This window comes from Perognathus longimembris, chromosome 25 (assembly GCF_023159225.1).
Source record: "Perognathus longimembris pacificus isolate PPM17 chromosome 25, ASM2315922v1, whole genome shotgun sequence".
Classification (NCBI taxonomy): Eukaryota; Metazoa; Chordata; class Mammalia; order Rodentia; family Heteromyidae; genus Perognathus; species Perognathus longimembris.
The window spans coordinates 4,044,754-4,071,385 of NC_063185.1; the positions used below are offsets into that span (position 1 = coordinate 4,044,754).

Here is a 26,632-nt window from a genome sequence, read left to right on the forward strand (position 1 = left end):
AGTAGAGCTGTGGCTTAAGTAGTAGAACACCTGCCAAGAGTGAACAAGCTAAAAGACAGAGCCCAGGCCCTAAGTCCAAGCCTCAGTACGGGCACAATTAAAATAAATAAATAAAAAGATGCAAATTCCCAAGATTTGCATCTTGTAGCCTCTGGTGGATCCGCTCCGAGGCTTTCTAAACACTGGCTCCTCTCCCCTGTGACTCCCGGCCAGGGCCAGGGGGACACAGGGCCTTCATGGGGCCATTGAGAGAGGGCCTGTGACTCATCTGTGCTGGTGGACCAAGAGTCTCAGGACTGCTCTGGTATTGGGGTCCCCTGACCTCTGCATTGGGCTCTTGGCTTCTCATAGAGTCGATACTTTGACTTTTATGGTGTCCTTGCCTGATGAGTCCTGATTCTTGGTTTACTGCCCCCCCCCCCCACCTTTTCCACTTCCTTATTACTGCAGACTTGTGATAGGGGGTAAAGAGGGCTCTGATTCCCACCTGGGCCTGCCGCAGGCCTCATTTTCAGGTCCCCTGGGCTCAGACCTGTCTGGTGCCTTCTCACTGGGTGCCCCCAGTGCCAGGAGCACCCTGAATCATGTCTCCCCCCCCCCCCCAGCTGTGGTCATTGCCTCCTGAGGAGTGGCCTCTGATGGAGGTGTGGTCTCTGTGGGGTTAATGATTGCTCAGGGGAGGCGGAGATGGTGCTAAAGTCTGCAGCCTGGGCTGCTGTGGCCTCAGTGCCCATCTGTGCCCACTGGTGCCCATCGCCGCCTCTGCGCCCCTTCCGGGGCACAGGTAAGAACTACCCAGCTCAGCTGGGTCGGTGGCTGGGGGAGGGGGTGTCTCCTGACCAAGGGGTGAGGTAGGAGATCTTAGGGCCAAGACCAGCTTGGGGGTGATTCTTATCCCCATAGCTGGGTGTGGACACGGTGGATAGGAGAAGTTAAGGTGCTAGACTAAGTGCTTTTTGGTGGTCTTCCCTTGCCCTCTTGGGTCTTTGGGTAATTTGGATCCTTTGTGGCTCTTCACCAGATGGAGGAGAGGGACTTCTCATGGACCCCACTTGAAGGAGGCCCAAGGGGATAAGGACAAGCCACTAACACTTAAGGAGGAACAGCCTGGTTCATACCTCTAAGTGCTGGGTTTGGAGCAGAGTTCTGCCTTGACTTTGACAGCTTATTAGCTCTTCCAGGCCTCAGTTTCCTCATCTGCATCGTGGGGGGGGGGTAGTCTGGCAAGAGCACAAAACTGCAGAGCCCCAAGGCAGGCAGAGTGGGGCTGGCCCACCCTTTCAGGGCCCAGGGGACTCATTTCAGAGCCACCTCAGACAGGCCAGGAGGGCAATGGGTCCTGGCCACTCTTCCTTAACCCCCACCCCTCTCCTGGCAACAAGGTAGATGGACTGAGAGCTGGGGCCAGGGCTCACCACCCCCCAAGGGAGGGACTTGTTTTCTAGGTGGAGACCAGCATCTCCATAAACATGGAGAGCTTGTGACTGAAAACCAACTCATACCTCACCTTTACCCTATTTCTCAGTGGGGAAACTGAGGCCCAGAGAGGAGACGGACTTGCCTGGCTTCGCACAATACCAGGTTAAAAGCTGGAATCCAGATTCTGGATTGTTTACATCCAAGTCACTGTGAGGCTGGCAAGGAGCTTGATGTTTGGTGGGAAGAAAGCAGGAGAAAACGGAAGTGAAGGCGGGTGACTGTACAGGTGCTGGCTGTGCCTAGCGAGTAAGGCAGTTTGGCTGTGGGTGGGGGACTCCTGTGGCATGGGGGCCTGAGCCTTGAATGATGAGGTGCTCCCTTCTGGGTCAACCTGGGATCCTTCCTGCCCAGTGAATGTGAATTCTAGCAGCTCTCTCGAGTTCTGTTCCGCGCTGTGGCTGCACTTCCTGAACAAGACAGGGCTGGGGAGGGCATCTGGGTTTGCACAGAGCCTCCGTGTCCCTTCTGGGTAATACTGAGGTTTGAACTCAGGGCCTCAAGTACTCTAGGCAAAGCAATTTACCACTGGAGCCACGCCTCAGGCCTTCGTTGTTTGTTTATGTTGTGTTTTGGAGATGGAATTGCAGCTAATTATGCCTAGGCTAGCCCTGAACACATAATCCTTCTGCTTCTGCCCCCTGTATAGCTTGGGATTACAGGTGTACACTACCGAGCCCCACTTCAAACAATAAAAAAAAGTTTTAGAGGGGCTGGGAATGTGGCTTAGTGGTAGCATGCTTGTCTAACATCCATGAAGCCCTGGGTTGGATTCCTCAGTACTACATACACAGAAAAAGCTGGAAGTGGAGCTGTGGCTCAGGTGGTAGAGTGCTAGCCTTGAGCAAAAGAAGCTCAGGGACAGTGCTCAGGCCCTGAGTTCAAGCCCCAGGACTGGAAAAAAAAACACCCATATATAAATATATATATATTTTTCTTCCCTCCTGCATAGCTGGGATATATAGGTAAACACTGTCAAACCTTACTTCAAACACTTTAAACAACTATTTTAGATTATTTTCTTTTTAAAAAAATTGGGCTGGATCTGGGAGCCAGTGGCTCACACTTGTTATCCTAAGTACTCAGGAGGCTGAGATCTGAAGATCATGGTTCAAAGCTAGTCCAGGCATGAAAGTCTGTGAGATTCTTATGTCTAACCAACCACAAAAAAAGTCAGAAATGGAGCTGTGGCTCAAATGGTAGAGGGATATCCTTGAATGAAAAAGTCCAGGGACAGGGCCCAGGCCCTGAGTTCAAGCCCCGGTACTGGCACAGGCACAAAAGAAATAAGGCCTTCCACTTTTTCCTTTTTCTTTTCGTCCAGGCTGGGTTTGTAAAACATCTCCATGACAGAGAGGAGGGAAGAGCTCATGGAACCCAGGCCCAGGGGCAGGAAGGAGGAGAGGCACAAGAAACTCGGAAATCAGGGGTCAGAACATACCCCCATCCTAGCTCCCCCTCTGATTGGCTTTGGGGTGATGAGGAGCAGCCTTGGCTTCCTCGTGGAGAAAGGGGGTCCCCCATGGAGAAAAGGAACGCTAAGACTTTTCTTCTCTTCAAGGATGTGAGGGCCAGATACGGAAAGATTTGTGCTTCTACACAAATGTGATACACCATGTTGCTAGCTCTGAGAGGCAGCTTCCTGAGAGAATGGTAGGGAGGAGGAGAATTCTGTGTGTGTGCACACGCATGCATACACAACAGTCCTGGGCTTAAACTCAGGGCCTGGCTGTTGTGCCTGAGTTCTTGTGCTCAAGGCTAGTGTTCTGCCACTTAAGCTCCACTTCCACCTTTTGGTGGTTCATTTAGAGATAAGTCTCATGGAGCCAGGCACCAGTGGCTCACTATAATCCTAGCTATAGGGGAGGCTGAGATCTGAGGATTGTGGTTCAAAGACAGTCCAGGCAGGAAAGTCTGTGAGACTCATCACCAATTAATCACAGAAAAAGTGGGAAGTGGCACTGTGGCTCAAGTGGTAGAGTGCTAGCCTTGAGCAAAAGGAGCTCAGGGACAGTGCCTAGGCCCAGAGTTCAAGCTCCAGGACTGAGGTGGGGGTTGGGGTGGGGGTGGGGGTGGGGGAGGCTCACGGATTTTCCTGTCCAGGCTGGCTTCCATCCACAATCCTCAGATCTCAGCCTCCTGAGTAGCTAGGATTACAGGCACGAGCTACTGGTACCCAACTTGAGGAGAACTGGGTAAGTGATGGTGATATGCAAAGAGGTGCTGTGGGTGGAAACTCCTGGGACAATGGAGAAGGAAGGTTCCAGCTCAGTTTGCTGTCCATCCACCTCACTTGTCTGTGAAACCTGCGGGAAAAGCTGACAGAGAGAAAAAACATAGATTTATTTTATTTTATTTTTTCAGTTCTAGGGATTTAACCTAGGGCCTCATACATGCTAGGCAAGTGTTCTACCTCTGAGTTACACCCCAGAGCTTTTGCTATATTTATATCTTGAGACAGACTCCCTATAAGTTGTTTAGGTTGGCCTTGGATTTGAGATCCTCCTGCCTCACCCTCCGAAGTAGCAGTGATTAGAGGTGGGAGCCACTAAGCCAAGCTTGAGAGCAAACAGGTGATCTGGTTTGGGAGTCTAAACCTTCCCTCACTGCCTGGGCCTTGTCCCTTCTCTTCTTGGGTGGGAGTGATTAGTGGGTACAAAGTGCCAGAAATTTCCATCCATCAAGACAGATGGACTTTGTTACGGTGATTAATGCATCTCTTAGTGGAGCAATCGAAGGATGAATTGTCCTCTAGCTAATGACCCTCTTAGGACAGATCAAAAGAGAAGGGGGAGGGCCTCAAGTAGGGGAGAGCTGACCTAGGAAAGTCTTGAAGTCATGGGTTCAAACTTCAGTACCACAATCAACTTAAAGAGGCTTGTTGTGCCCTATTTTAATTTATTTTGTGCAGATTACTGGGGCTTGAACTCAGGATCTATGCACTGTCCTTTAGCTTTTCCACTCAAGGTTGGTGCTCTACCACGCAAGCCACAGCTCCACTTCCAGCTTTTTTGGTGGTTAATAGGAGATAAGAGTCTCATGGACCTTCCTGTCCCTGGCTGGCTTTGAACCACTGGGTAGTATACGGCTTGACCACAAGGACTCCAGGCTGCAAAAGACCTGAGTTCAAGCCTGAGTGTCCATGGTTCATGGGAGCCCCACTGTCTGTGTCTATGGCTTAGCAGTCACCTGGTTACTATGGAAGTAACAAGGTCAGACGTCCTAACTGGAACCCCTCTGGACCCCCCCAACACTGGAGCATCTACAAGAAGGTGTGGGTGAGAGGCAGGTTAGGGTGTGAGCCGGGCAGATGGAGCTGTGTGAGAGGAAGGAGGCCAGGGGCCAGGCATATTTCTCTGACATTTGTTCCCCTAGGTCCCCCCCGTGATGGCGCGGCTATGGCTGCCCTGCTTCCTGCTTCCTGCCCTCCTGGGGTCTGGTAGGTGTCCCACTCCCCGGCAAGAACAGAACTGAGTCCTGGCACAGAGGCTCACATCTGTAATATTGTTACTCAGGAGGCTGAGCTTTGACGATCATGGTTCAAAGCCAGACTGGGCAGAAAAGTCTGTGAGACTCTATCTCCAATGAAGCAAACCCCCCCCCCCCCGCCCCCGCCATACACACAAAGCCAGAAGTGGCGCTGTGGCTCAAGTGGTAGAGCGGTAACCTTGAGCAAGAAGCTTGGGGACAGCGCCCAGGCCCTGAGTTCAAGCCCTAGGACTCACACACACACACACACACACACACACACACACACACACACACGCACACACAGAACAGAACTGGGAGTCCTCAGTAGGATCGTGAAGAGGGGATGGGGTGGTCCCCATCAGCACAGGAGGTCTGGAGAGCACCCAGGAGGTGTCTGGTTCCAGACTGGTGAGCTGGGCTGCCGGTGTGGAGTCTCAGGAGTACAGCTGGGTGTCGGGGGGGGAGGGTGTTAAGCTTTGCATGGTGCCCAGAGGCCCCCCTGTTTGGTGTCTCTGCAGCGACCGCCAATACGCCCCCAGAATTCCTGAAAAACATGTCGTTTGTAGTGCAGCTACCCGAGGACCTAGCAGTGGGTGAGTAATGGTTCCTGGGCCAGACCAGAATCAAGCCCCTGTCCCAGGAGCCGCTGGGGGACCCAGATCCCTGTGATATTATGCCTTACCACTGGGCAGAGGCGGCCTGAGGGGGATGGAATTCCAGAGGGGTGTGTGTGTGTGTGTGTGTGTGTGTGTGTGTGTGTGTGTCACAGACACAGACAGACAGACACACAGAGAGAGAGACAGACACAGACAGACAGACAGAGACAGAGGGGGGAGGGAGAGAGAGAGAGGGGAAGAGAGAGAGAGAGAGAGAGAGAGAGAGAGAGAGAGAGAGAAAACGCTCCACTCACCCAATTATATTTTGTGCCTGCGTGGACACAGAGACCACTATCACTCAAACCAGATCAGAAGTGTGGGATTTTAAAAGACATTGAAGGAAGTGGAGCTGTGGCTCAAAGTGGTAGAGCGCTAGCCTTGAGTAAAACAGCTTATCAGGGACAGCGCCCAGGCCCTGAGTTCAAGCCTCACAACTGACCAAAAACAAACAACAACAAAAAACCAACCAAAACAACCCCCCCCCCGCAAAAAAACACCTAAAAGACATTGGACATTCCTGGGGACCCAAGTGGTCGGTGAGTCTGTGATCCTCCCCTCCCCCATCATCCTGGGGGACCCTGCTCTCCCATGGGGGTGGAAGGGAGGATCGGGTTCTGGGAGGGCACAGTTGACCCTCTCTGGCCAATCAGAGCTGAAGCAGAGACTCAAGGGCGAGGCGAGGCTGAGTCACTTCCAGGGGTCATGAGCATCTTTCACCTTGGATGCCTCCAGCTGCCTAAAGGATGTACTGACTCCAGCCATTTCCAACCTCTCCACAAAACCCAGGCAGGTCCTTGGGCCTGTGCAGTGACCTGTGCCCTCAGGATACTGCTGGCCCCATAACAACCACACCTGATCCTCACCTCCCTCACCTCGGGCCCCGCCCCCGGAGGCTGAGGTGTCTCAGAGTTCAGAGGTGGCCTGAGAGAGTTGGCCACAGACCCTGGGTAGTTTGATTCTTCTCCAGGTGCGGAGGCCTTCTGGGTGCTTGCCCGAGACATAGACAATGACCCTCTGACCTATGCCATTAGTGGCACGGACCATACTTTCTTCTCTATCAACTCAACCACTGGGGAAGTGACAGTGGCTAGTCCTCTGGACTTTGAGGTAAATGCAGCAATGTGAGAAGGGACTAGAGAGAGGGGGGAGAGGGAGAGGGAAAAGGGAGGGAGAGGGATAGGGAGGACAGAGTAGGGAGCCAGGTTTTCAGATCCAGAGTCCTGATGGGGGTGGGTGCCCAGCCTGCACCCCCACACTGAACAGTGGCCTGCCTCTGGCCCCCTCCTTTCTGCCCACTACAGACAGACTCCTACCTCATGATCAATGTCTCTGTGAGCGACTCACACAACAAGCCAGTGAGTTGCAAAGTGGAGGGAGGGAGGGGCTGGGAGATCAGAGTCCCAGGTATCCCTGTTGTTTTCCATTAGAAATATCCTTCCTTCCTTCCTTCCTTCCTTCCTTCCTTCCTTCCTTCCTTCCTTCCTTCCTTCCTTCCTTTCTGCCTGCCCACCTGCCTTCCTGCCTTCTTCTTCTCTTCCTTACCTCCTTCTTCCCCCTCCCCTTCCCCACTCCCCCCTCATCCTCCCTCACTTTTGGCAGGCCTTGCACTAGCTAGGCACGTATTTTAGCCTCTACCACTGGAGACACCTCAGTAGTCTTTTCTTCTTTCACTTTACTTACTTTTCAGACAGGGTCTCATGCTTTCTGCTTGCCTAGGATCTTGGCCTTGGACCAAAGTCCTCTTGCTCTCTGCCTCCTCCATTTTATGGGAGTGATCTCTGTTTTCGGGGTTTTCTGTGTTCTGTGGCTTGGAGTTTCACTTGAGTCACATTCTGTGGACTCCCCTGGCCTCTCTCCTCTGCAGATACAGAGGACGATGACGGTGATCTTGGAAGACAGAAATGACAATGTACCTGTCTTCAAGACCACCAATTTGTCCACCAACATCAGTGAGGTGAGCTCTGCCTGATGGGGAGGGGCTTCCCAGAGCATGGTACAGTGGAAAGAAGGACAGGCAGCTGGCGAGGGTAAGGAGCAGGCCCAGCTGTGAGAGACACACAGCCCCCCATGAACCACAGTTACAGAAACATTTAACGAGCAACTGAATTAGGATGTGTGTGCATGTGTCAGACTGGGGCTTGAATTCAGGGCCTGGGCCCTACCCTACCCCTTAGCTTTTCCACTCTAGGCTAGAGCTCTGCCATTTGAGCCATACCTCCACTTCTGGCTTTTGGCTCATTAATTGGAGATAGGAGTCTCGTGAAGTTTTCCTAGCAGGGCTGGCTTTGAAACAGGATCCCCAGGTCGCTCTGGGCACCGTTGGCTCAGGCCTGCAATCCCAGCTTCTCAGGAGGATCGCAGTTCAAAGCCAGCCCAGGAAGAAAAGTCCCCATAAGACTCTTATCTCCAAAGAACCCCGCAAAAACCGGGAGTGTCGCTGTGGCTCAAGAAGTAGAGCGCTAGCCTTGAGCACAAAGATGCTCAGGTGTCAGGGAGGCAGAGTAGGCACAGGAGGATAGTGGGGTTCTAAGCCCAGGGTGCCGGGAGTGGAGAAGGGAAAATAGAGGCACAAAGTCAGGAGTGGAGCAGATGGATGGGAGCCCATGGGTGACCAGTCCCTCCTTACAGACCCTGCCAGTCGGCTCGCTGGTGTTCTCCGTGCTGGCAGAGGACAAGGACTCAGGACCTGCTGGCGTGGTGAACTATTACATAGAAAAGGTGAGTGTATGCTTGGGTGTTGTACACGTTCCTGCCACCAGGTGGCAGCATCTCCAAGGCAACCAAGGGGTCCTTGGCTGCTTTGGCCCTGCCCTGGCCCAGCTCTGGTTTTCTTTTGGTTTTCCTGCACCCTGCTTTGGGGAACCTCCATTTTCCACATAGCTGTTTCAGGAAGAAGAATGAAGAGTTTGAGTGGTCTTGAGTCTTATCCTAAGTTTTCACAAACTTGTGTTGGCTAGGAAGGTGGCTTAGTGGTAGAGCGCTTGCCTAGCACGCATGAAACCCTGGGTTCAAGTCCTCAGCACCACATACACAGAGAAAGCCAGAAGTAGCACTGTGGCTCAAGTGGTAGAGTGCTAGCCTTGAGCAAAAAGAAGCCAGGGACAGTGCTCAGGCCCTGAGTCCAAGCCCCAGGACTGGCAAAAAAAAAAAAAAAGAAAGAAAATGAAGGGGTATGTGAGTGCTGTTCTTTGTGTGTGTGTGTGAGAGAGAGACTTGAACTCTTACTGGGCTTTTCCACCCAAGGCTGGTGCTCTACCACTTGAGCTCCACCTCCACTTTCAGCTTTATCCAACTTTTTGGTGGTTGATTGGTGATAAGAGTATCGTGGATTTCTAATTGAGATCCTCAGATCTCAGCCTCCTGAGTAGCTGGAATTACAGGCCTGAGCCACCTGGCACCTAGCATGAGCTCCATTCTGTCCGTCTGTCTGTCTGTCTGTCTGTCTCTCTCTCTCTCTCTCTCTGCCACAGCATCATTTTTGGTTTTCTGGAGGTTCATTGGAGATAAGAGTCTTACAGACATTTCTGCCCAAGCTGGCTTCTAATCGTGATCTTCAGATCTCAGCCTCCTGAGTAGCTAGGATGATAGGATGATAGGTGTGAGCTGCTAGAGCCCAGCTTGCAACCAAACTTGGAATGTTCCAAAAGAGCCACTGGGCCACCAGCTGCAATATAAATGGATGGCCCTGTCCTGAGGGAGTCCAACCTGCATGTTCTCTGCCCAGGTAATCCCTAACACTGTGGAAAACCAGCACCTCTTCCAGATCCTGGACAACGGCTCCATCATCCTCAATGGCAGCCTCAGCTACAATAACAAGAGCTCCTTCTACCAGCTGGAGCTGAAGGCCTGCGTGCGTAGGGGAGGCACGGGTGTGCGTGTGTGCATGTGTGCATGTGTGTGCACGTGTGCAGGGGGCCCCACTCACGGAAGGCCCCTCATCCCTGCAGGATTTAGGTGGCATACTGTACAATGAGCCTATCACTCAGTGCTCCCAGCCCGTCTTCCTGTCCGTCTCCGTGGTGGATGAGTCTGATCTGGACCCCCAGTTTGTCAGGGATTTTTACTCGGCCTCTGTGTCTGAGGATGCAGCTGTGGTGTGTGCGGGCGCTGGAAGGTCGGCCTGTGGGGGAGGCAGGGGCAGGGGGACCTAAAAAGTCGGGGTTCTGAGCTGGTCGGCCTCTTTCCAGGGAACCTCTGTGCTGGCAGTGGAGGCTGTCGATGGTGACAAAGGGGTCAACAACAAGTTGAACTACAGCATTTCTAGTGAGGACCGGGTGTCACCAGGCTGGGCCTCGGGAGAGGGGTGGGTGGGGCCTCGGGAGGCTGAGATCTGAGGGTCCGCGGTTCAAAGCCAGCGGGAATAGGAAGTCCGTGAGACTTATCTGCAATAAAAGACTCAGAAAAAGCCAGAAGTGGTGCTATGGCTCAAGTGGGAGAGTGCTAGCCTTGAGTGAAAAAGCTCAGGGACCCACTACCAACAAAACAAAACAAACAAATGCCTGCCACCTTCTTCTTAATCAGACTCCACGAAGTTTGATTGGTTCGACATCCAGACTGAGAGAGGAGTCGGGATCATCAAAGTCAAGAACATTCTAGACCGAGAGCAGCTGCTTCAGGAGAATGAAGAGGTGCAGGTTCAGGTCACGGTGAGTGTGACACAGTTCACTTTCCCTAACCTCTGACCTGTGACTTGGCTCTTTGACCTCTGACCTCTGCCCTGGGCCTCAGGCCACCGAGGTGCATCCCAACATCTATGGGCAAGAAGCCAAGGCAAGTATCTGGGTCACCATCCGAGTGCTGGATGTCAACGATCACAAGCCGGAATTTTACAACTGCAGCCTGGAAAACTGTAGCTTCACCTCCAACGAGGCCCAAGACAACTTCTCAGGCTGGGTGGAGGAGCACGCCGCCGCCCGCATCCCCATTGAGGGCCTCACCATGGTGGCCTATGACCCAGACAAGGCATGCACATGGGATGGGCCTGGGCTGGTGTGGGGGGGTGGGCATTGGCTGGGAGAGCTGGCCCATGGTACTGCTTCTGGGGACAATCCAGATGTGCTGCCCTGCAGCCGTGTAGGGAGGAGGGAGGCGGCATTGGGGCACAGTCCCGGGCCTGTGGGTGACTGGGGACTTGGGGTGGGGGGCCCTGAGTGGGAATAGCATGGGGTAGATCGTCATGACTGGAATCTGTGGGAAATCAAACATGGAGAGCAGAAAGCAGGGTGGACACTGGGCAGGGCCAGGCCCGCAGCACCTCATGTTGGTGGTGGCTTTGGGTGAATGTAGGGAATACTTCATGGGGCTGAGGTACGGTGCCCACACTGTGTTCCCTCCCCCCCTTCCCCCGCCCAGGGCCCTGCATTGCCCGTGGGTGCTCTTGCCTGGTGGAGCCATCCTACAGAGTGGCCCTGTGGTCCCCATCTTGGGGGCTCCATCAGGCTGGGACTGTAGGGGAAGAAGGTGAGGGTGGGCTGTGGGCATGGGGTCTCTGTCACGCAGAGCCTCCCCACAGGGCAGCAATGGCACCTTCGAGCTGTCCCTGAAAGGCCCTGATGCCCCAGCCTTCAGCGTCTCCCCAGCGCGAGCAGCAGGCTCAGCCGACATTCAGGTGCTGGTGAAAGACTCCAACATGGTGGATTATGAGAGGAAGACGGTGATAGTGGTGCAGGTGAGGGGTGACCTGGGGCACTGGGGCACCAAAGCCACGGGGGAACCCATCAGGCATTGAGGCTTGAACTAAAGGCCTCATAGTAGCGCTTGGCTTTTTTTTAATGCTCAATACTGGCACTGTACCACTCGAGCCACACCTCCACTTCCGGCCTGCCTTCATTGTATAAGAGTCTCCCAAATTTGTTTGCTCTGGCTGGCTTCAAATCTCGGTCCTCAGGTCTCAGCCTCCTGAATAGCTCAGATTACAGGTGTGAACGCCCCAGTGCCTCCCTAGTGTTGCTGCCTCTTCTGTCCTTAGGTGGTGGCCACCGACTTGGTGAGCAGGAACTCTTCTGTGGCCTCAGTGACAATACACCTTAGAGACATTAACGACCACCGGCCCACATTCCCCAAGAACCTGTATATCATTGAAGTGCCAGAGTGTAGTCCCACGGGCTTTGTGGTCACCAACAGCACCGTGGTGAGTGGTGTGGGGCGCAGCCAGGTGTGGCTGGGCAGAGGGAAGATCTGGGATTGTGGCCCTGGGGGGAGGGGGGCCCACAGGTCATCTGATCTCACTAGAACCCAAAGTGGGGGTGTGTGGCTATGCACGTGGCGGCCTGTCCCTGTTTGCAGTGAGCATCCCTGTGTCCACACACCGTCCCCTTTACCTCTCTGCTTTGCAGGCTACAGACCCTGACACGGGCGAGTGGGGCCGTATCACCTACAGCCTGCTCCCTGGAAATGGGTAAGGTGGGCAGAGGGCCAGGTAGGGCTAGTGTGGCTCAGATCCCACCTCTCGGCCCCACAAGGGGGCTGAGAAAATATAGGACACTCAGTGACAGCTCAGTGACAGTTTTTAAGTGATTCATCTTGTTTTCTGTTACTACATGCCTGAGGCGGAACACTTGATGAGAAGAAGAGGTTTGTTTAGCTCATGGTTCTGGGGGGTCCAAGGGCCTGGCATGGGCTCAGCTCTGGTGGGACTTCATGGTGGGTGACATTGTAGTAGTCACAACTTGAGAGAGACAACACAACAGGACAGGAAATCCAGCCTGATACTGGCAGCTCATGCCTGTCCTCCCAGCTGCTCAGGAGGCTGAGGTCTGAGGATTGTGGTTTGAAGCCAGCCTGGGCAGGAAAGTCTGTGAGACTTTGATCTTCAATGAACCACCAGAAAAAGGTGGGTGGGGGGGAAAGCTGGGAGTGGCTTAAGTGGTAAGAGCTGTAGTCTTGTGGGCCTCTGCGGTCGTATTTGCTGACTCTGGCCACCCTGAGCAGGGTGGACCTTTTCGAGGTGGACCCACACACGGGGACTGTGACGGTGAGAAACGGCACAGCGCTCGACCGTGAGCGGCAGGCGGTGTATTACCTCACGCTGCAGGCCACCGACGGGGGAAACCAGTCCTCCACCACCATGCTGGAGGTCCACCTGCTGGATATCAATGACAACGCCCCCGAGGTCACTGGCTCCTACAACATCTTCGTCCAGGAGGGGAAAGGCAATGTGTCTGTGGCCATCCAGGTAGGTATCAGCCACCCTGGGTAAGCTGGGGCAGGAGACCAAGAGATCCAGGCTTCTGTGGCCATGCTGGATCCTCTTGAAGTCTGCCCTGTGCTGTGTGACCCTGAGAGAATGTCTCAGTCCCTCTGAGCCTGGCTTTCCTCTTCAAAGAATGAAGACAGTCGTCAAACTCGCTGAGTTCCTGGGGAAATCATAAGATAGTCCCACTTGGAACAACCTTTCAACTACATATGGTACTCCTGCTGGGCACCGTGGCTCACACCTGTAATACTTGCTACACAAGAGGCTGAGATCTGAGGATCTCTGTTCAAAGCCAGCCTGGGCAGCCAAGTCAGTGAAACTGTTATGTCTAAATAACCACCAGAAAAAGATGGAAATAGAGCTGTGGCTCAAGTGGTAGAGTGCCAGCCTTGAGCAGAAAGGAAAAAAAAAAAAAAGCAAGAATGCAAGGCCTGCCTGGGTTTAAGTCCAAGTACCAACCCACACAATTTATTTATTTATTTTTCTTTTTGAGATGGGCCTGGTTAACTTTGGCCAGGCAAGCCTGGACAAAGATCTCAGACTGAGATCTTCTGGTCTCTGCCTCTGCCTGGGATTATAGGTCTATACTACGGGACCAGGCTGTTGGTATTCTTGTGTCTTTGCTGTAATTTTGTGTATCTGCAATATTCAGAATATATTTTTTTAAAAGAGGGATCTTTCCCAGGTCCCTCTTCCCCCTAGGGTGTTGGGGCCACAAAACATTAATGATGGGTCCTATTCCTGGTGCCCAGGTAAGGGCCAGACGCAGAGAGGATAGTAAAGATGTGCGAGATGAAGAAATGACCACAGTGCTCTCCAAAGCCCCAGTTATCTATCTATCCATCCATCTAATCATCCTTGGTGCCAGTCCTGAGGCTTGAATTCAGTGCCTGGGCACTGTTCCCAAGCTTTCTTTCACTCAAGGCTGGCCACTCTACCACCTGAGTCGCAGCTCTACTTCTGGCTCTGTTGGTTAATTGAGGATTTTTTTTTCCCCTGGCTGGCTTTGAACCAGGATCCTCAGATCTCAGCCTGTGTGTAGCTAGGATGACAGTCGTGAACCACTAGTGCTTGGCTCTAACGCCTTTGTGAGCTGTGGATCTGAGCTCCTCAGACGGGACTGGGAGATGGGTCACCTTGGTACTGGACAGTCCCCAGCCTGATGCCCGCCTTGCTTACTTAACAGGCGCACGACAATGACCAGCCAGACACCAACAACAGCCTCCTGGTCTTTAGCCTGCTACCCGGGCCCTACAGCCACAACTTCTCCCTGAACCCCAACACGGGACTCCTTACGAACCTGGGGCCCCTGGATCGAGAGGCTATTGACCCTGCCCTGGAGGGCCGCATCGTGCTGACCGTGCGTGTGTCTGACTGTGGGGTGCCTCCCCTGAGCACGGATGTCAACATCACCATCACGGTGGAGGTGAGGGAGGCCAGTGGGACCCCAGTGGGAGTGGGGAGGGGTGCAACTTCCTCCTCCTTGGAACCCTGGGTCTGAGGGTTGGGCAGCCTGTGCCTGGTGTCAGAATCTTGGCTGGGGGACCGGGATGGGAAAGGGGTGAAACCGGGTGCTGGTGGCCCACACCTGTCAGCCTAGCTGAGATCTGAGGGTCAAGGTTCAAAGCCATCTCAGGAATTGGAGGCGTGACTCAGGTGGTAGAGCACCAGCCAATGAGTGAAAGCAAGTGTCAGCAAGTTCAAGTACCAGGTGGTAAACAAACAGAAGAAACAAAGGCAGCTGGGGAGGAAGAGTCTGTGAGACGCTCAATCTCCAATAAACCACCAAAAAACTAGAAGTAGAGTTGTGGCTCAAGTGGTAGAGTGCTAGCTTTGAGTGCAAATGCTCAAGGACAGCACCCAAGCCCTGAGTTCAAGTCCCAGGATCAACAAAAAAGGAGAAAGAAAGAGAGGGAGGGTGGAAGGGAAGAGAAGGGAAGGGGAAAGAAGAGAAGGCAGGGGAAGGGAGGGGAGGGGAAGCTTCCTAGGCTGGAGTGGGGAGGGTGTTAGCAGGACTGCCAGGGCCCCCTGGGGCTCAGATTTCCCTCTGCTGCCTGCAGGACATCAACGATAACCAGCCCATCTTCAACCAGTCCAGCTACCAATTCCTTGTGAGAGAGCAGGACCCAGGTCAGTCTCTCTGCGCCCAGGGTGGGGGTGCTGGGGCACTGGGTTGGACACCTTAGCTGTGAGGGTAGAAGAATCCGCAGGTAGGCTTCCTTGTGATGCCTGACATGTCATAGACAGGGGTTCAGGCTGTGGAAAGGACACCACAAACTGTGGGTTCAGGTGTCCATTTACCTCCCATGTCAGACCCCAAAGAGCAGAAAGAATGGTAGTCCATCAGGTATGGTGGCTTACACCTGTCATCCTAGCTGCTCAAGAAGCTGAGATCTGAGATGGAGATTATCTCCAATGAACCAGCAAAGGTTGCAAGTGGAGGTATGGCTCAAGTGGTAGAGCACTAGCTTTGAGTGGAAAAGCCAATGGAGAGTGTGAGGCCCTGAGATCAGGCTCCAATATGTGTGTGCACACACATACATGCACATCTACATGCATCTGTTTTCTTTTTGTCAGAACTAGGGCTTGAACTCAGGGCCTGGGTGCTGTCCCTATCTTTTGCTCAAGGCTAGTGCTCTACTATTTGTGCCACAGTGCTGCTTCTAGTTTTTTCTGCATAGTTAATTGGAGATAAGAGTCTGACAGGACTAGGAATGAGGCTTAGCCATACATAGAGTGCTTGCCTAGCATGCATGAAGCCCTGAGTTTGATTCCACAGTACACAGAAGCAGACAAAGCCCGAAGTGGAGCTGTGACCCAAATGCTACAACACCAGCCTTGAATGAATAAGCTCAGGGACAGTGCCCAGGCCCTGAATTCAAGCCCTAGGACTGGCAAAAAGAAAAAGTCTCATGGACTTTCCTACCCAGGCTGCCTTCAAACCACGATCTCAGATCTCAGCTTCCTGAGTCTCTGGGATGACAGGCGTGAGCCACCAGTGCCAGGCCACACGAAGCATATTAACAGTGTCAGCCACAGCACTGGCCCAAAGGTGAAGAGCGAGAGGGGTTTGTGGTATCCAGGTCTGGGGGCCCCCTTCAAGCTCTGTTGGTTGTTCACAGGCGTCTGGGTGGGCACAGTGGAGGCCTGGGACGCAGACCAGACAGAGGCCAACAACCGGATCAGCTTCAGCTTGTCTGGCGATGGCTCCAATAACTTCCTGCTCCAAAGCTCGGTGCTGGAGTCTGGGAGGGCTGAGGGGAGACTCTGGCTGCCTCCTGGTGTGAGCCTGGACTATGAGACGCAGGATTTCTTCAAGCTGATTGTCACTGCGGAGAACCTGGGCCCCCAGGGGCTGGAGGCCACCGCCGAAGTCAATGTGAGCGTGGTGGACGTGAACGACACGCCGCCCACCCTGGTGGCGGCCTCGCTCCGCGCCATCAAGGTGGCAGAGAACGGTTCTCAGCACGGCCAGGTAGCCGAGATCAAGGCCCAGGATGTGGACAGCGAAGCCCAGCTGGAGATTGAACTCATGAATGTCATCTGTACCAAGGCCGGGGTGGATGTGGGCAGCCTGTGCCATGGCTGGTTCTGGGTGGCAGCTAATGGCTCCGTGTACATCAATCAGAGCAAGGCCATCGACTATGAGGCCTGTAACCTGGTCACGCTGGTGGTGCGGGCCTGGGATCGCAACACAGATCCCCGCTTTGAGGCCTTCAGCGACAATGGTGAGAACCTCGGTGTATCGCAGCTCAGGGGCTGCAGGACAGAGCAGGGGGGCACTGGTTCCTGAGGTTCTTCCCATTGCGTCTATCAAATTCATCTAGCCTCAGTTTCCCCAGTTGTCCAGTGGAGCCAGGCAGAAAATGGAGGAGGGCCATGTAGGCAGAGCCTGGCATACAGGGGGCACCCGATCAGTGCAGCTGTTTTGGGAGACAGTGGGAAGGAAAGTTAGATCTGCATTCAAATCTCACCTCTGATAGCTACAGCAAGGATAATGAGTAATAACCCAGAGCCAGGCCAGCACCTAGCAAATGGCTCGTTCTTTACCTGCACAGAACATATACAGATGAGGAAACTGAGTCACAGGGTGGATCTCTCTCTTGATCTCTCTCTCTTTCTCTTCCTCCTCCTCCTCCTCTTCCTCTTCCTCCTTCTCCTCCTCCTCCTCCTTCTCCTCCTCTTCCTCTTCCTCCTGCTTCTCCTCCTCCTCCTCCTCCTCCTCCTCCCTTTCTCCTTCTTCTTTTTCAGCTTGAACTCAGGGCCTAGGCTTTGTCCCTGAGCTTTTGCTCAAAGCCAGTACTCTACCACTTGAGTCACAGAGCCACGTCTAGCTTTTTCTGAAGAATTTTTGTGGAAATAAGAGACTCACAGGCTTTCCTGTCCAGGCTGGCTTTGAACCGCAATCCTCAGATCTCACCCTCCTGAGTAGCTAGGATGACAGATGTGAGCCACCAACACCCATTTTACTTTTGATTTTCCTCTGCTTTATGAGCTTCTTCCTTTTCTTCCTCCCTTCCCTCCTTTCCTTTCCTCTTTCTTTTGTTCCTCTCCTTTGCTCCTTTCCCTCCTTCCCTCCTTCCCTCCCTCCCTCCCTTCCTTTCTTCTTTCCTTCCTACCCCCTCCCTCCTTTCCTTCTTTCATTCTTCCTTCCCTTCCTCTTTCCCTCCTTCCTTTCCTAATCCCCATCTCTCCTTTCCTTCCTCTCGTTGTTTCCTCCTCCTCCTTCTGAGGCAGCATCTCTCTCGGTAGCCCAGGCAGAGCTGGAACTCCAGACCCTCCTGCCTCAGCTTCCACAGTCCTGGGCTTACAGGTAGGGGCAGGTGGCTGCCCCTGGGTTCAGTCCCGGCTCAGCCCTCTTGCATGAGCTTGATGGCTGTTTGCCGTTCCCTGGCCTAGGGGTGAGAGTCGCCGCCATGCATGGTGAAGAAAGCTGGGGGGCATGGGGGTCAGGGCAATGCCAGGGCAGGCGCGGAGGGGGAGGCATGGTGAGGCCCAGGCCTTTGCCCATGAGCTCTTCTCCCCAGGAAGCCTCCCCATCACCATTGAGGACGTGAACGACAATGCCCCCTATTTCCTGCCTGACAACAAGACCTTTGGTAAGGGAACTGTAACCCAATCTCCACTCTGCCAACCTGTGCCAACCCTGGAGGGGCCTCAGAAAGGGACAAACGTGCTACTTCCACCCCCCTGGGACTGCAACTGGAGGGGCACGGCAGTTCTCATTTCCTGTGTGTATGTGCCTGGACTGGGACTTGAACTCAGGGCTTCAGGCTCTTGTTTAGCCTGTCACTCAAGGCTGGCACTCTACCACCTGAACCATGGACTTCTCTGCCTGGCCTGGCTTTGAACCATGATCCTTGGCTCTCATCTTCCTGAGTAGCTCCTCACTACTCAGGTGTGAGCCACCAGTATCTGGCCACACAAATTTCCATTTCAGCCCTGACTTACCTGGTGTTTAGCTTTGAACCAGGTTTCCTTCTTGGGTCTCAGTTTCTCCATCTGAAAAAGGGGAGGGACTGACTTACTAGTGGGTCGGAGGCTGCTGGAATGGAGTCTCTTTGGATAGAGGTGTCGAGGGCCTTGAGGGTGGGTCAGACTGGCCCAGGTGGGCATTGTCCCCACAGCCTGCCCCCACCCCGCCCTAACACCACCCTGCCCCTCCCCCTCTTCCTGACCCTTGCCCCCACGCCCTAACCTCATCTGCTCATACTTGCAGTCATCATCCCAGAACTTGTGATTCCCAACCAGCAGGTGGCCTCTGTCCAGGTGAGTGTTTGACTCCCACCTTGGTGGTTGCAGTAGCTGTTGGGGTACACAGAGCAGAAGCCTTCAGGCCTTTGAGCTGTCTCCTAAATGTCTCAGAACATCAGAAAGGAAGCAAGTGGGTCCCAAGGCAGCAAAGACAGAGTCCAAGGGGAAATGAGTACCTGCTAATTGTGTGTGTGTGTGCTGACACTGGGACTTGAACTCAGGGCCTGGGTGCTGAACTTGAGCTTTTTTCTTTGTTTGTTCAAAGCAAGCACTCTATCACTTGGAGCCCTAGCACCCCTTCTGGTTTTGTGGTGGTTAAGGTGAGATAAGAGTCCCATGGACTTTCCTGCCCAGGCTGGCTTTGAATCCTGATCCTCAGAGCTCAGCTCCCGAGTAGGTAGGATTTGCAGGCGTGTCCACTTCTGGCTTTTTTGTTTTTTGGTGGTTAGTTGGAGATAAGAATCCCAAGGACTTTGCCTGCCTGGGCTTGCTTCAAACGGGATCCTCAGCTCTCAGGTTTTCTTTTTTCTTTTTTTTTTTTTTTTGGCCAGTCCTGGGGCTTGGACTCAAGGCCTGAGCACTGTCCCTGGCTTCTTTTTGCTCAAGGCTAGCACTCTGCCACTTGAGCCACAGCGCCACTTCTGGCCATTTTCTGTATATGTGGTGCTGGGGAATGGAACCCAGGGCCTCATGTATATGAGGCAGGCACTCTTGCCACTAGGCCATATCCCCAGCCCCTAGCTCTCAGGTTTTCAAGTAGCTGGGATTACAGGCCACCCAAGGCTGGCCCGGCTAATGGACCTCATTAGGCTTCACTAATTGTTCAATTTGCTATTTATAAGGATTTCATGACCACAAATACCACTTTGCAAGCTAGAATTCCCCCCCCCCCCCACTACACAGGAACTCTGGAATATGATGTAGAAATCCCAGCCAATTATAAATTAAATGAGTGCCTTCCACTTAATTCATTTCCAGGACAAAATTATAACTGCTTTCAATTTGTTGAAAGTAGAGCTGGGTGTGTTTATTAGAGGGTGGTGGCTCTCTCTCTGTGGGATGAGGCCCTGGGGCTGGGCCTGGCTGCTGGGCCTGCCATGTCTCTCTGAGATGCAGTCTCCACCCCACCCCCTTCTTCCTTTTTTAAAAAAAAAAAGAAAGCATAGGAGGAAAACTCCTAAAGTCTCTCTCCCTCCCTCCCTCTTTCTTTCTCTTAAGAAAAGCCTGCGCTAGCTGGGCACTTGGTGGCTCACATCAGTAATCTCAGTTATCCAGGGGCTGCGATCTGAGGATCATGGTTCAAAGCCAGGCTAAGCAGAGGAGTCTATGAGACTCTTAACGCCAATTAACTATGAGAAAGCCAGAAATGGAGCTGTGGTGCAAGTGGTAGATCACAAGCCTTTAGGGGAAAAGCTGAGACAGAGTGCCTGGGCCCTGAGTTCAAGCCCCAGGATGCACACACACACACACACACACACACGCTTGTGCTTACTTAATGTGGGGCATCCAGAGAGCTGGGGCAGCCTGTGTGGACCCCTCTGATCCCTGTGAGAGGGGTGCCTGGCCCCCACATACGCTTACTTACCTCTTGTTTCCAGGCCAAGGATGAAGACTCCGGAGACAATGCCGCCATTGTGTTCTCTATCCTCGGCGTGGATTTCATCTCCAAGGACGGGACCACCACCCCGTTCAGTAACTTCTTCCAGATCTCCACCACATCAGAGGCCGGCGTGTTTACCGGCAGCATCAAGTAACTACGAGCAGCTCCTGGATGGCGGTGGGGGGTCTGGGGGGGACAAGGGAGGCTTGATGGCTCCAAGGCCTGCCTCCATCTTGGAATGTGCACCAGTGAGTTCCAGAAAGGCTCAGCTGGGCTTCAAGCCGGGTGCCAGTGACTCACACCTGTCACCTTAGCTACTTAGGAGGCTGAGATCTGAGGATTGGGGTTCAAGGCCAGCTTGTGACAGGAAAATCCATGAGATGCTTATCTCCAAAGAACCACCAGAAAACCAGAGGTGGAGCTGTGGCTTAAAGTGGTAGAGCACTAGCCTTGAGTAAAAAGACTCAGGAACAGCACCCAGGCTCTGAGTTTAAATCCCAAGACTGACAAAAAAAAAAAAAAAAATTGAGCTGTGTTTTCCTCCTCCTCCAGGCTGGTGACCAGCTTGGATTCTACTCTTCAGGGCACCTACCAGGTGACAGTCCAGGCCCAGGACCACATCTTAGACAGTGTGGCACTCAAGACCCAGATCACCCTAAATGTGAGTACTGTTCGTCCCTGCCTCCTGCTTCCCCCCACCCCCGTGCCATCTGCCAGGCCTGGTTCTCCACTTATCTCCCCAGCCTCTGCCCCCACCCTATTCCCTAGCTCTTCACCGTGGACCAGAGTTACCGTGTGAGGCTGCAGTTCTCCACGAGCAAGGAGGAGGTGGGCGCCAACGTGAATGACATCAAGGCGTAGGTTTGGGGCACACAGGAAGGGGCTGTGGGAAGGATTGAGGGGGTCCCCAACAAGACCCAGATAGAGTGCTTGCCTGTGAACTCTGGCCTTGTCTGTCACCATGTACCTAGACCACTTTCCTGCTTGTCCCCAAAGCTCACGCCGGGCCAAGGGTACAGAGAGCCTGGAACAGAGCCTCCGCTCTGCTCCGCAAGCTGAAAACTCCACCCCAGGGGGAAGGAAATCCTTTCCACATTTGCACAGAACCGAGGTGCATCTTGCTTAGCCAGAAGAACCCCTGGCCCTGGCCAGCCTGGCACCCTCCAAGTCTCTGATGCCTGTGTCTTCCGCAGGGCGCTCGCTCAGGCCACCAGGACCAGCGTCTATGTGGTGAACATTCAGGATGTAAACACTGCAGCCCGGTGAGCACCTTGAGGCCCCAAAAGTGGGCTTAGGGGGAGGCCAGTGGTGGCCCCCAGCTGACCCTGAGGCCCTGCTGTGTTCCAGGGCCCAAGCCCTCTCCTATCTCGACGCCTACTTTGTGTTCCCCAATGGGACGGCGCTGACACTGAATGAGCTGAGTGTGTGAGTGGATGGGCCTGGGGATGGGCAGGAGGCAGGCGCTCCACGACCCCTGGGTCTGGGGGGGTCAGGACGTGGGGTCTTGGTTACCTTCGGTCTGAGCACAATTGTATGGCAGGATTATCCGGAGAGACCAGGATGCCCTGACACAACTGCTCAACATGGGGCTGGTGGTCCTGGTGAGAGCTGGGCATCAGGCGGGGATGGGGGGGGGAGAGGGGGAAGGGGAGGGGAGGGGCCAGAGGGGGAGAGGAGATGGAGGGAGAAGGGGGATTGGGAGATGGGGGAGGGGAAGATGGAGGGGGGAGGAGGAGGGGTAATGGGAGATAAGGGGAGAGGGGAGGGGACAGGGAGGGGATAGAGGAGGAGAGGAAAGACAAAGGTGGAGGGGAGGACAGGATGGGGAGAGGGCAAGGTGGAGGAGGGGTGTTCTCACCCTCTCCCTTCCTTCCCCAGGGATCCCAGGAGAGTGTGGAGTCTGACCAGCCGCAGGTGCTGTCCAGCGCCATCATTGGGCTGGCGGTGGCCTTGGTGCTGGTCCTCGTGATCATGATTGTGACCCTTGTGTGTGTGCGCAAGAGGTGTGGTGTTACCCCCTCCCCTGCCCCCGACACCCAGGCAGGAGGGGTGGTAGAGAGAGCCAGAGGCCAGGCAGTGGGCAGCTGGGTGCTCAGAGGGTGGTGGGCGGTGAGACCTTGCCCACCCACCCAAACCCTGCCTCAGTCTCCCCCTCCATGCCCTTGGCCATGTGCTGGGTACCCAGTCAGTCTCCGCATGTCTGGCTCAGCAGCTACTTTGGGCCTTGCCAGAAGCCACACCCTGGCCTTCCCCCCAACACTCATTGGGGTACAGTGGGTGTGACTCCCTCCTGCCCCCCCACAGCTACCACCGGAAGCTTCGGGCGATAAAGGCTGGCAACGAGGCCCGGAGGGCTGCGGTGGGGGAGGCACCCTCCGCGCCCACCATCCCCGGGACCAACGTGTATAATGCTGAGCGGTAAGTGCGAGTCTTGGGGTGGGCAGGGGACCTAGTGGGTGGCCGGGCGCCATGTCACCTGACCATGCTTCTTTCCAGAGCCAACCCCATGCTGGGACTCCCCACCAAAGAGCTGGAGTATGTGAGCTCTTCCAGTGACCAGGACTACGTCAGGTAAGCAGCTTTCCTCATGGCCAGGCTCATGTGACAGAAATGGCGGAGTGCTAGAAGAGGGGAGCGGGTGATGCTGGTGGTAAAGTGGTGATAGTGTTGATAATAATGGTGATGATGATGATGATGGTCATGATGGTGGTGATGCCATAACTGTGGTGGTGATGGTGTGGGCATGGTGATCATAGTGCTGGTGGACATAATGGCAGAGGCCACAGCTAGGGAGGACTGGGCCTGCCCACAGCCTGATTCTGTCCCTTCTCCCTCAGCCTCAATTCTCTGGATGAGAACTCTGTGGACCTGGACAAGGACAAACAGGATGCTAAGGCAAGAGAGGGAGGTGTGGCCCCTGGGTGTCTGGCTTGGGGCCTCTAAAGTGACCTGGGGCCAGCCTCATCACCACTCACTCCAGGCGGGTGATTTTCTGCCTCTGGGCCTCAGTTTTGTCATCTGTAAATGAGGATTATAGTATCTGCCCTGCAGGGCCATGGTGAGGTTAAAAAAGGCCAGGCAAGCTGGGCACTGCCGGCTCACGCCTCAGATACTCAGGAGGCTGAGATCTGAGGATCGCGGTTCAAAGCCAGCCTGGGCAGGAAAATCACTGTGAGATGCTCATCCCCAATGAACCATCTGAAAACCCAAAGTGGTGCTGTGGGTCAAGTGGTAGAGCTCTAGCCTTGAGCTGAAGAGCTCAGAGACAGCGCCCAGGCCCTGAGTTGAAGCTTCACAACTGACAACAACAACAAAAACAACAAAAAGCAGGCATGAAAGATGCCTGGCACAAAGCAAGGGCTCAGAAGTCTGGCTCAACCTAACTGAGAAATGCTGATGAGGTGAGAAAGAGATTCAGAGAAGAACCAAATAATCTGGCAAAGGAGAGAAGGTGGGCTTCACAAATGATAATATCATCTTCTGTTAGCTACTTCTGTTTGTTTGATCAAGAATTCACAACCATGGGCTGGGAATATGGCCTAGTGGCAAGAGTGCTTGCCTCGTATACATGAAGTCCTGGGTTCAATTCCCCAGCACCACAGATACAGAAAATGGCCAGAAGTGGCTCTGTGGCTCAAGCGGCAGAGTGCTAGCCTTGAGCAAAAAAAGAAGCCAGGGACAGTGCTCAGGCCCTGAGTCCAAGCCCCAGAACTGGCCAAAAAAAAAAAAAAAATTCACAACCTGCCAGGTGCTGATGGCTCATACCTGTCATCTTAGCTACTCAGGAGGTTGAGATCTGAGGATCATGGTTCAAAGCCAGCCTGGGCAGGAAAATCACTGTGAGATGCTCATCTCCAATGAACCACCTGAAAACCCAAAGTGGTGCTGTGGCTCAAGTGGTAGAGTGCTAGCCTTGAGCTGAAGAGCTCAGAGACAGCGCCCAGGCCCTGAGTTCAAGCTCCACGACTGATTAAAAAAAAAAAAAAAGAGTTCACAACCTGTCCTAATGTTAGGATCATCTTAAAAAAAAAAAAAAAAAAAGATACTCAGGGTTGGCCAGCATGATGGTACACAACTGTAGTCCCAGCTACCCAGGAAGCAGAAATAGGAGGATTGAGGTCTGAGGCTGCCCTTGAGCAAGGTTAGTGAGACCCTATGTGGAAAAACAAACTGAAAACAGGACTGAGAGCCTAGCTTAAGTGCTAGACTACAAGTATGAGGCCTTGGGTCCAATGTGCAGGATTAAAAAGAAATGAATCAATTAAAAAGGAATTGAATACCAATACTAAGTCACCACCAGAGTTCCTGGCTGCTCTGGAGGTCCTGGTGTTGGCGTTCTGTCCCTGTGTGTGGTGCTTTGTTTTGTTTGATGTTGAGAAAGGACCTGCCTGTGTCTAGACTGGCCTTTAAGGTCAGCCTCCTCAGTGCTGGGACAGCCATACTTAGCTCTCCCTAGACAGTACTGAGAGTTACTGGCTAGGGAGAGGGTTCTAGAAACAGAAGGAATTGCATCTTACTGCTGAAGTAGAACCTTTCTGGAACTCAGGGCCTGGTGCTCTACCATTTGAGCCACAGCTCCACCTGTCCCTTTTGCTGGCTCATTCAAGATGAGGGTTTCACACCCACCTTCCCAGGTGAGGGGACTCAAGTAGTCCTTTGCCAACACCCCTTGGATGCCATGACCTTCTCAAGGGCTCAATCGTGGTATGAGTCCCAGGTGAGGGACAGAGAGATCCTCCACTCTTCCCCTTCCCAGCCACGGGGAAATTAAGCCCAGAGAGGGTATTGATTTGCTCAAGGTCACATGGCGTGCAGGGCAGGAATCAGATCTCAAGGTGCATCAGCCTGGGCAATGTTGTGCCAATGACTTGCTCTGTGCTCAGGCTCTGCATCCAGGACACAGGCAGAACATGGAGCTTCTGTCTGGTGCCCTTCCGCTGCCCCACTGGCCCCACTGTTAAACAGGGACCAAAAGAGCGCTGGTCTGGAAAAAGCCCTTGGAGTGTCTGAGGGAAGATAGGGGAGGCCCTGGCTCCAGCCTATGGGCTGTGTGCAAGCAGGCAGGTGTGCACACAGCAAGACACACGGGGAGGAGCGAGAGGGAGGGCAGGGCTCCCTTCCAGTGAGTTCTACCAGGACAAATGGCACGCGGGACCCTGAGGTGACACAGGGTGATGGAGATACCCATGTAGGGACAGCCTCCAACCTGAGACAGGCTTTAGATCTGCAAGTCTTGTGGTTCAAACCTTGCCTGTCCCCCCCCCCCTCCCTTTTTGTTGGTTGTGGGGCTTGAACTCAAGGCCTGGACGCCGTCCCTGAGCTCTTCAGCTCAAGGCTAGTAGTGCTCTACCACTTGAGCCACAGGACCACTTCCAGTTTTGGGGTGATTCACTGGAGATAAGAATCTCCTGGACTTTCCTGCCCAGGCTGGCTTTGAACCTCAATCCTAATATTGCAACCTCCTGAGTAGACGACAGGTGTGAGCCACCGGTACCTGGCTGCTCTGCTCCTCTCTGGCCAGGAGCACCCTCCATAACATCCATGTGGGGCCCACTGTGGGTGGGGTGCAGAATCTGCGATCAGCTAACACAGGACTGGACAGTTCCCCAGGAATTGCCAGACTGCTGCTGCCTGTAGGGGGCACAAAGTGCAGTGAAGACCCTACCCCAGGTCTGTCTTCACCTGAGCTGTGGCCACCGGCACCACACAACCAGGAGACAGAGACCCCAAGAAAAGCACTAAGGGCTCTCCAGCCAGGGAGTCTGGGGAGATCATCCCTGTTTACACACTCTCCCTCTCCCCCCAGAAGCAACCTCAGCACAGCCCACCAGAGCTGGATCCAGAGCCCTTAAGTGTGGTGTTGGCAGAGAGGAAGGTGGGCACAAATGGACCCCAGCAGGAGGTGATGTGCTTCAACAACGCTGGCCTGGACACCACAGACCTGTGATGAGGTCCCCCCATCCTGGCCTGCCTCAGCTGAGCCCCCTACCCCTCTCCCCAGATGTAATAATAGATGGTACTGCCTTTGCTTCCTCCTTCAGTCCATCTCACCACACAGGGATTGGGGAAAGATTTTATTACCAATGTCTATGGTGACAGTTTATAGCCAAAAACAGAGGCTGGAGGGAAGGGGGTGGAGGGCACTGAGTGATTATAAGGGACTTGTGGGGTTTCACGGCACACGAGGGGTGTGGGGGAGCTGGAGAGAGAGGGCCTTTCATTAAGGGACAAGCTAGGGCTTTGCCTTCCCTCTCCACCGCCGGCTGTCACTGAGGCCACCTGTGACTTGACCGTGACCTGCAGTCCTGTCTGAGGCCCTCTCTGACATTCTGCAATTCTCCCTCTCTGCCCAGGGCCGTCCTGGCCTTTGGCCTTAGTAGGTATAGTGACCCCAGTGGGGGGTGGGTTGGGAGGGGGGAGACTGGGCCAGGAGGGTGGGAGACAGATGAGGGAAGGACCACCAAAAGCATGCAAGAGATA

The 26,632-nt window shown here is 53.9% G+C and overlaps 1 protein-coding gene across 1 annotated transcript; it reads left to right on the forward strand.

Annotated features, from left to right (window-relative positions):
* The first annotated feature begins 689 nt into the window (after positions 1–689).
* Cdhr2 (cadherin related family member 2) lies at positions 690–26,151 on the forward strand. Its single transcript, XM_048334387.1, has 32 exons — positions 690–786; positions 4,855–4,915; positions 5,466–5,540; positions 6,571–6,710; positions 6,905–6,958; positions 7,468–7,557; positions 8,232–8,321; positions 9,328–9,453; positions 9,551–9,697; positions 9,791–9,866; positions 10,125–10,249; positions 10,332–10,565; positions 11,116–11,271; positions 11,572–11,733; positions 11,939–12,000; positions 12,534–12,777; positions 13,985–14,224; positions 14,859–14,928; positions 15,921–16,526; positions 17,826–17,897; positions 18,518–18,567; positions 20,151–20,302; positions 20,705–20,813; positions 20,921–21,009; positions 21,346–21,414; positions 21,500–21,577; positions 21,693–21,753; positions 22,031–22,155; positions 22,457–22,570; positions 22,649–22,723; positions 22,990–23,047; positions 25,959–26,151. The coding sequence occupies exons 2-32, from the start codon at positions 4,864–4,866 to the stop codon at positions 26,097–26,099; spliced, it is 3,942 nt and encodes a 1,313-aa protein (XP_048190344.1). The 5' UTR covers positions 690–786; positions 4,855–4,863; the 3' UTR covers positions 26,100–26,151.
* Positions 26,152–26,632: the final 481 nt, after the last annotated feature.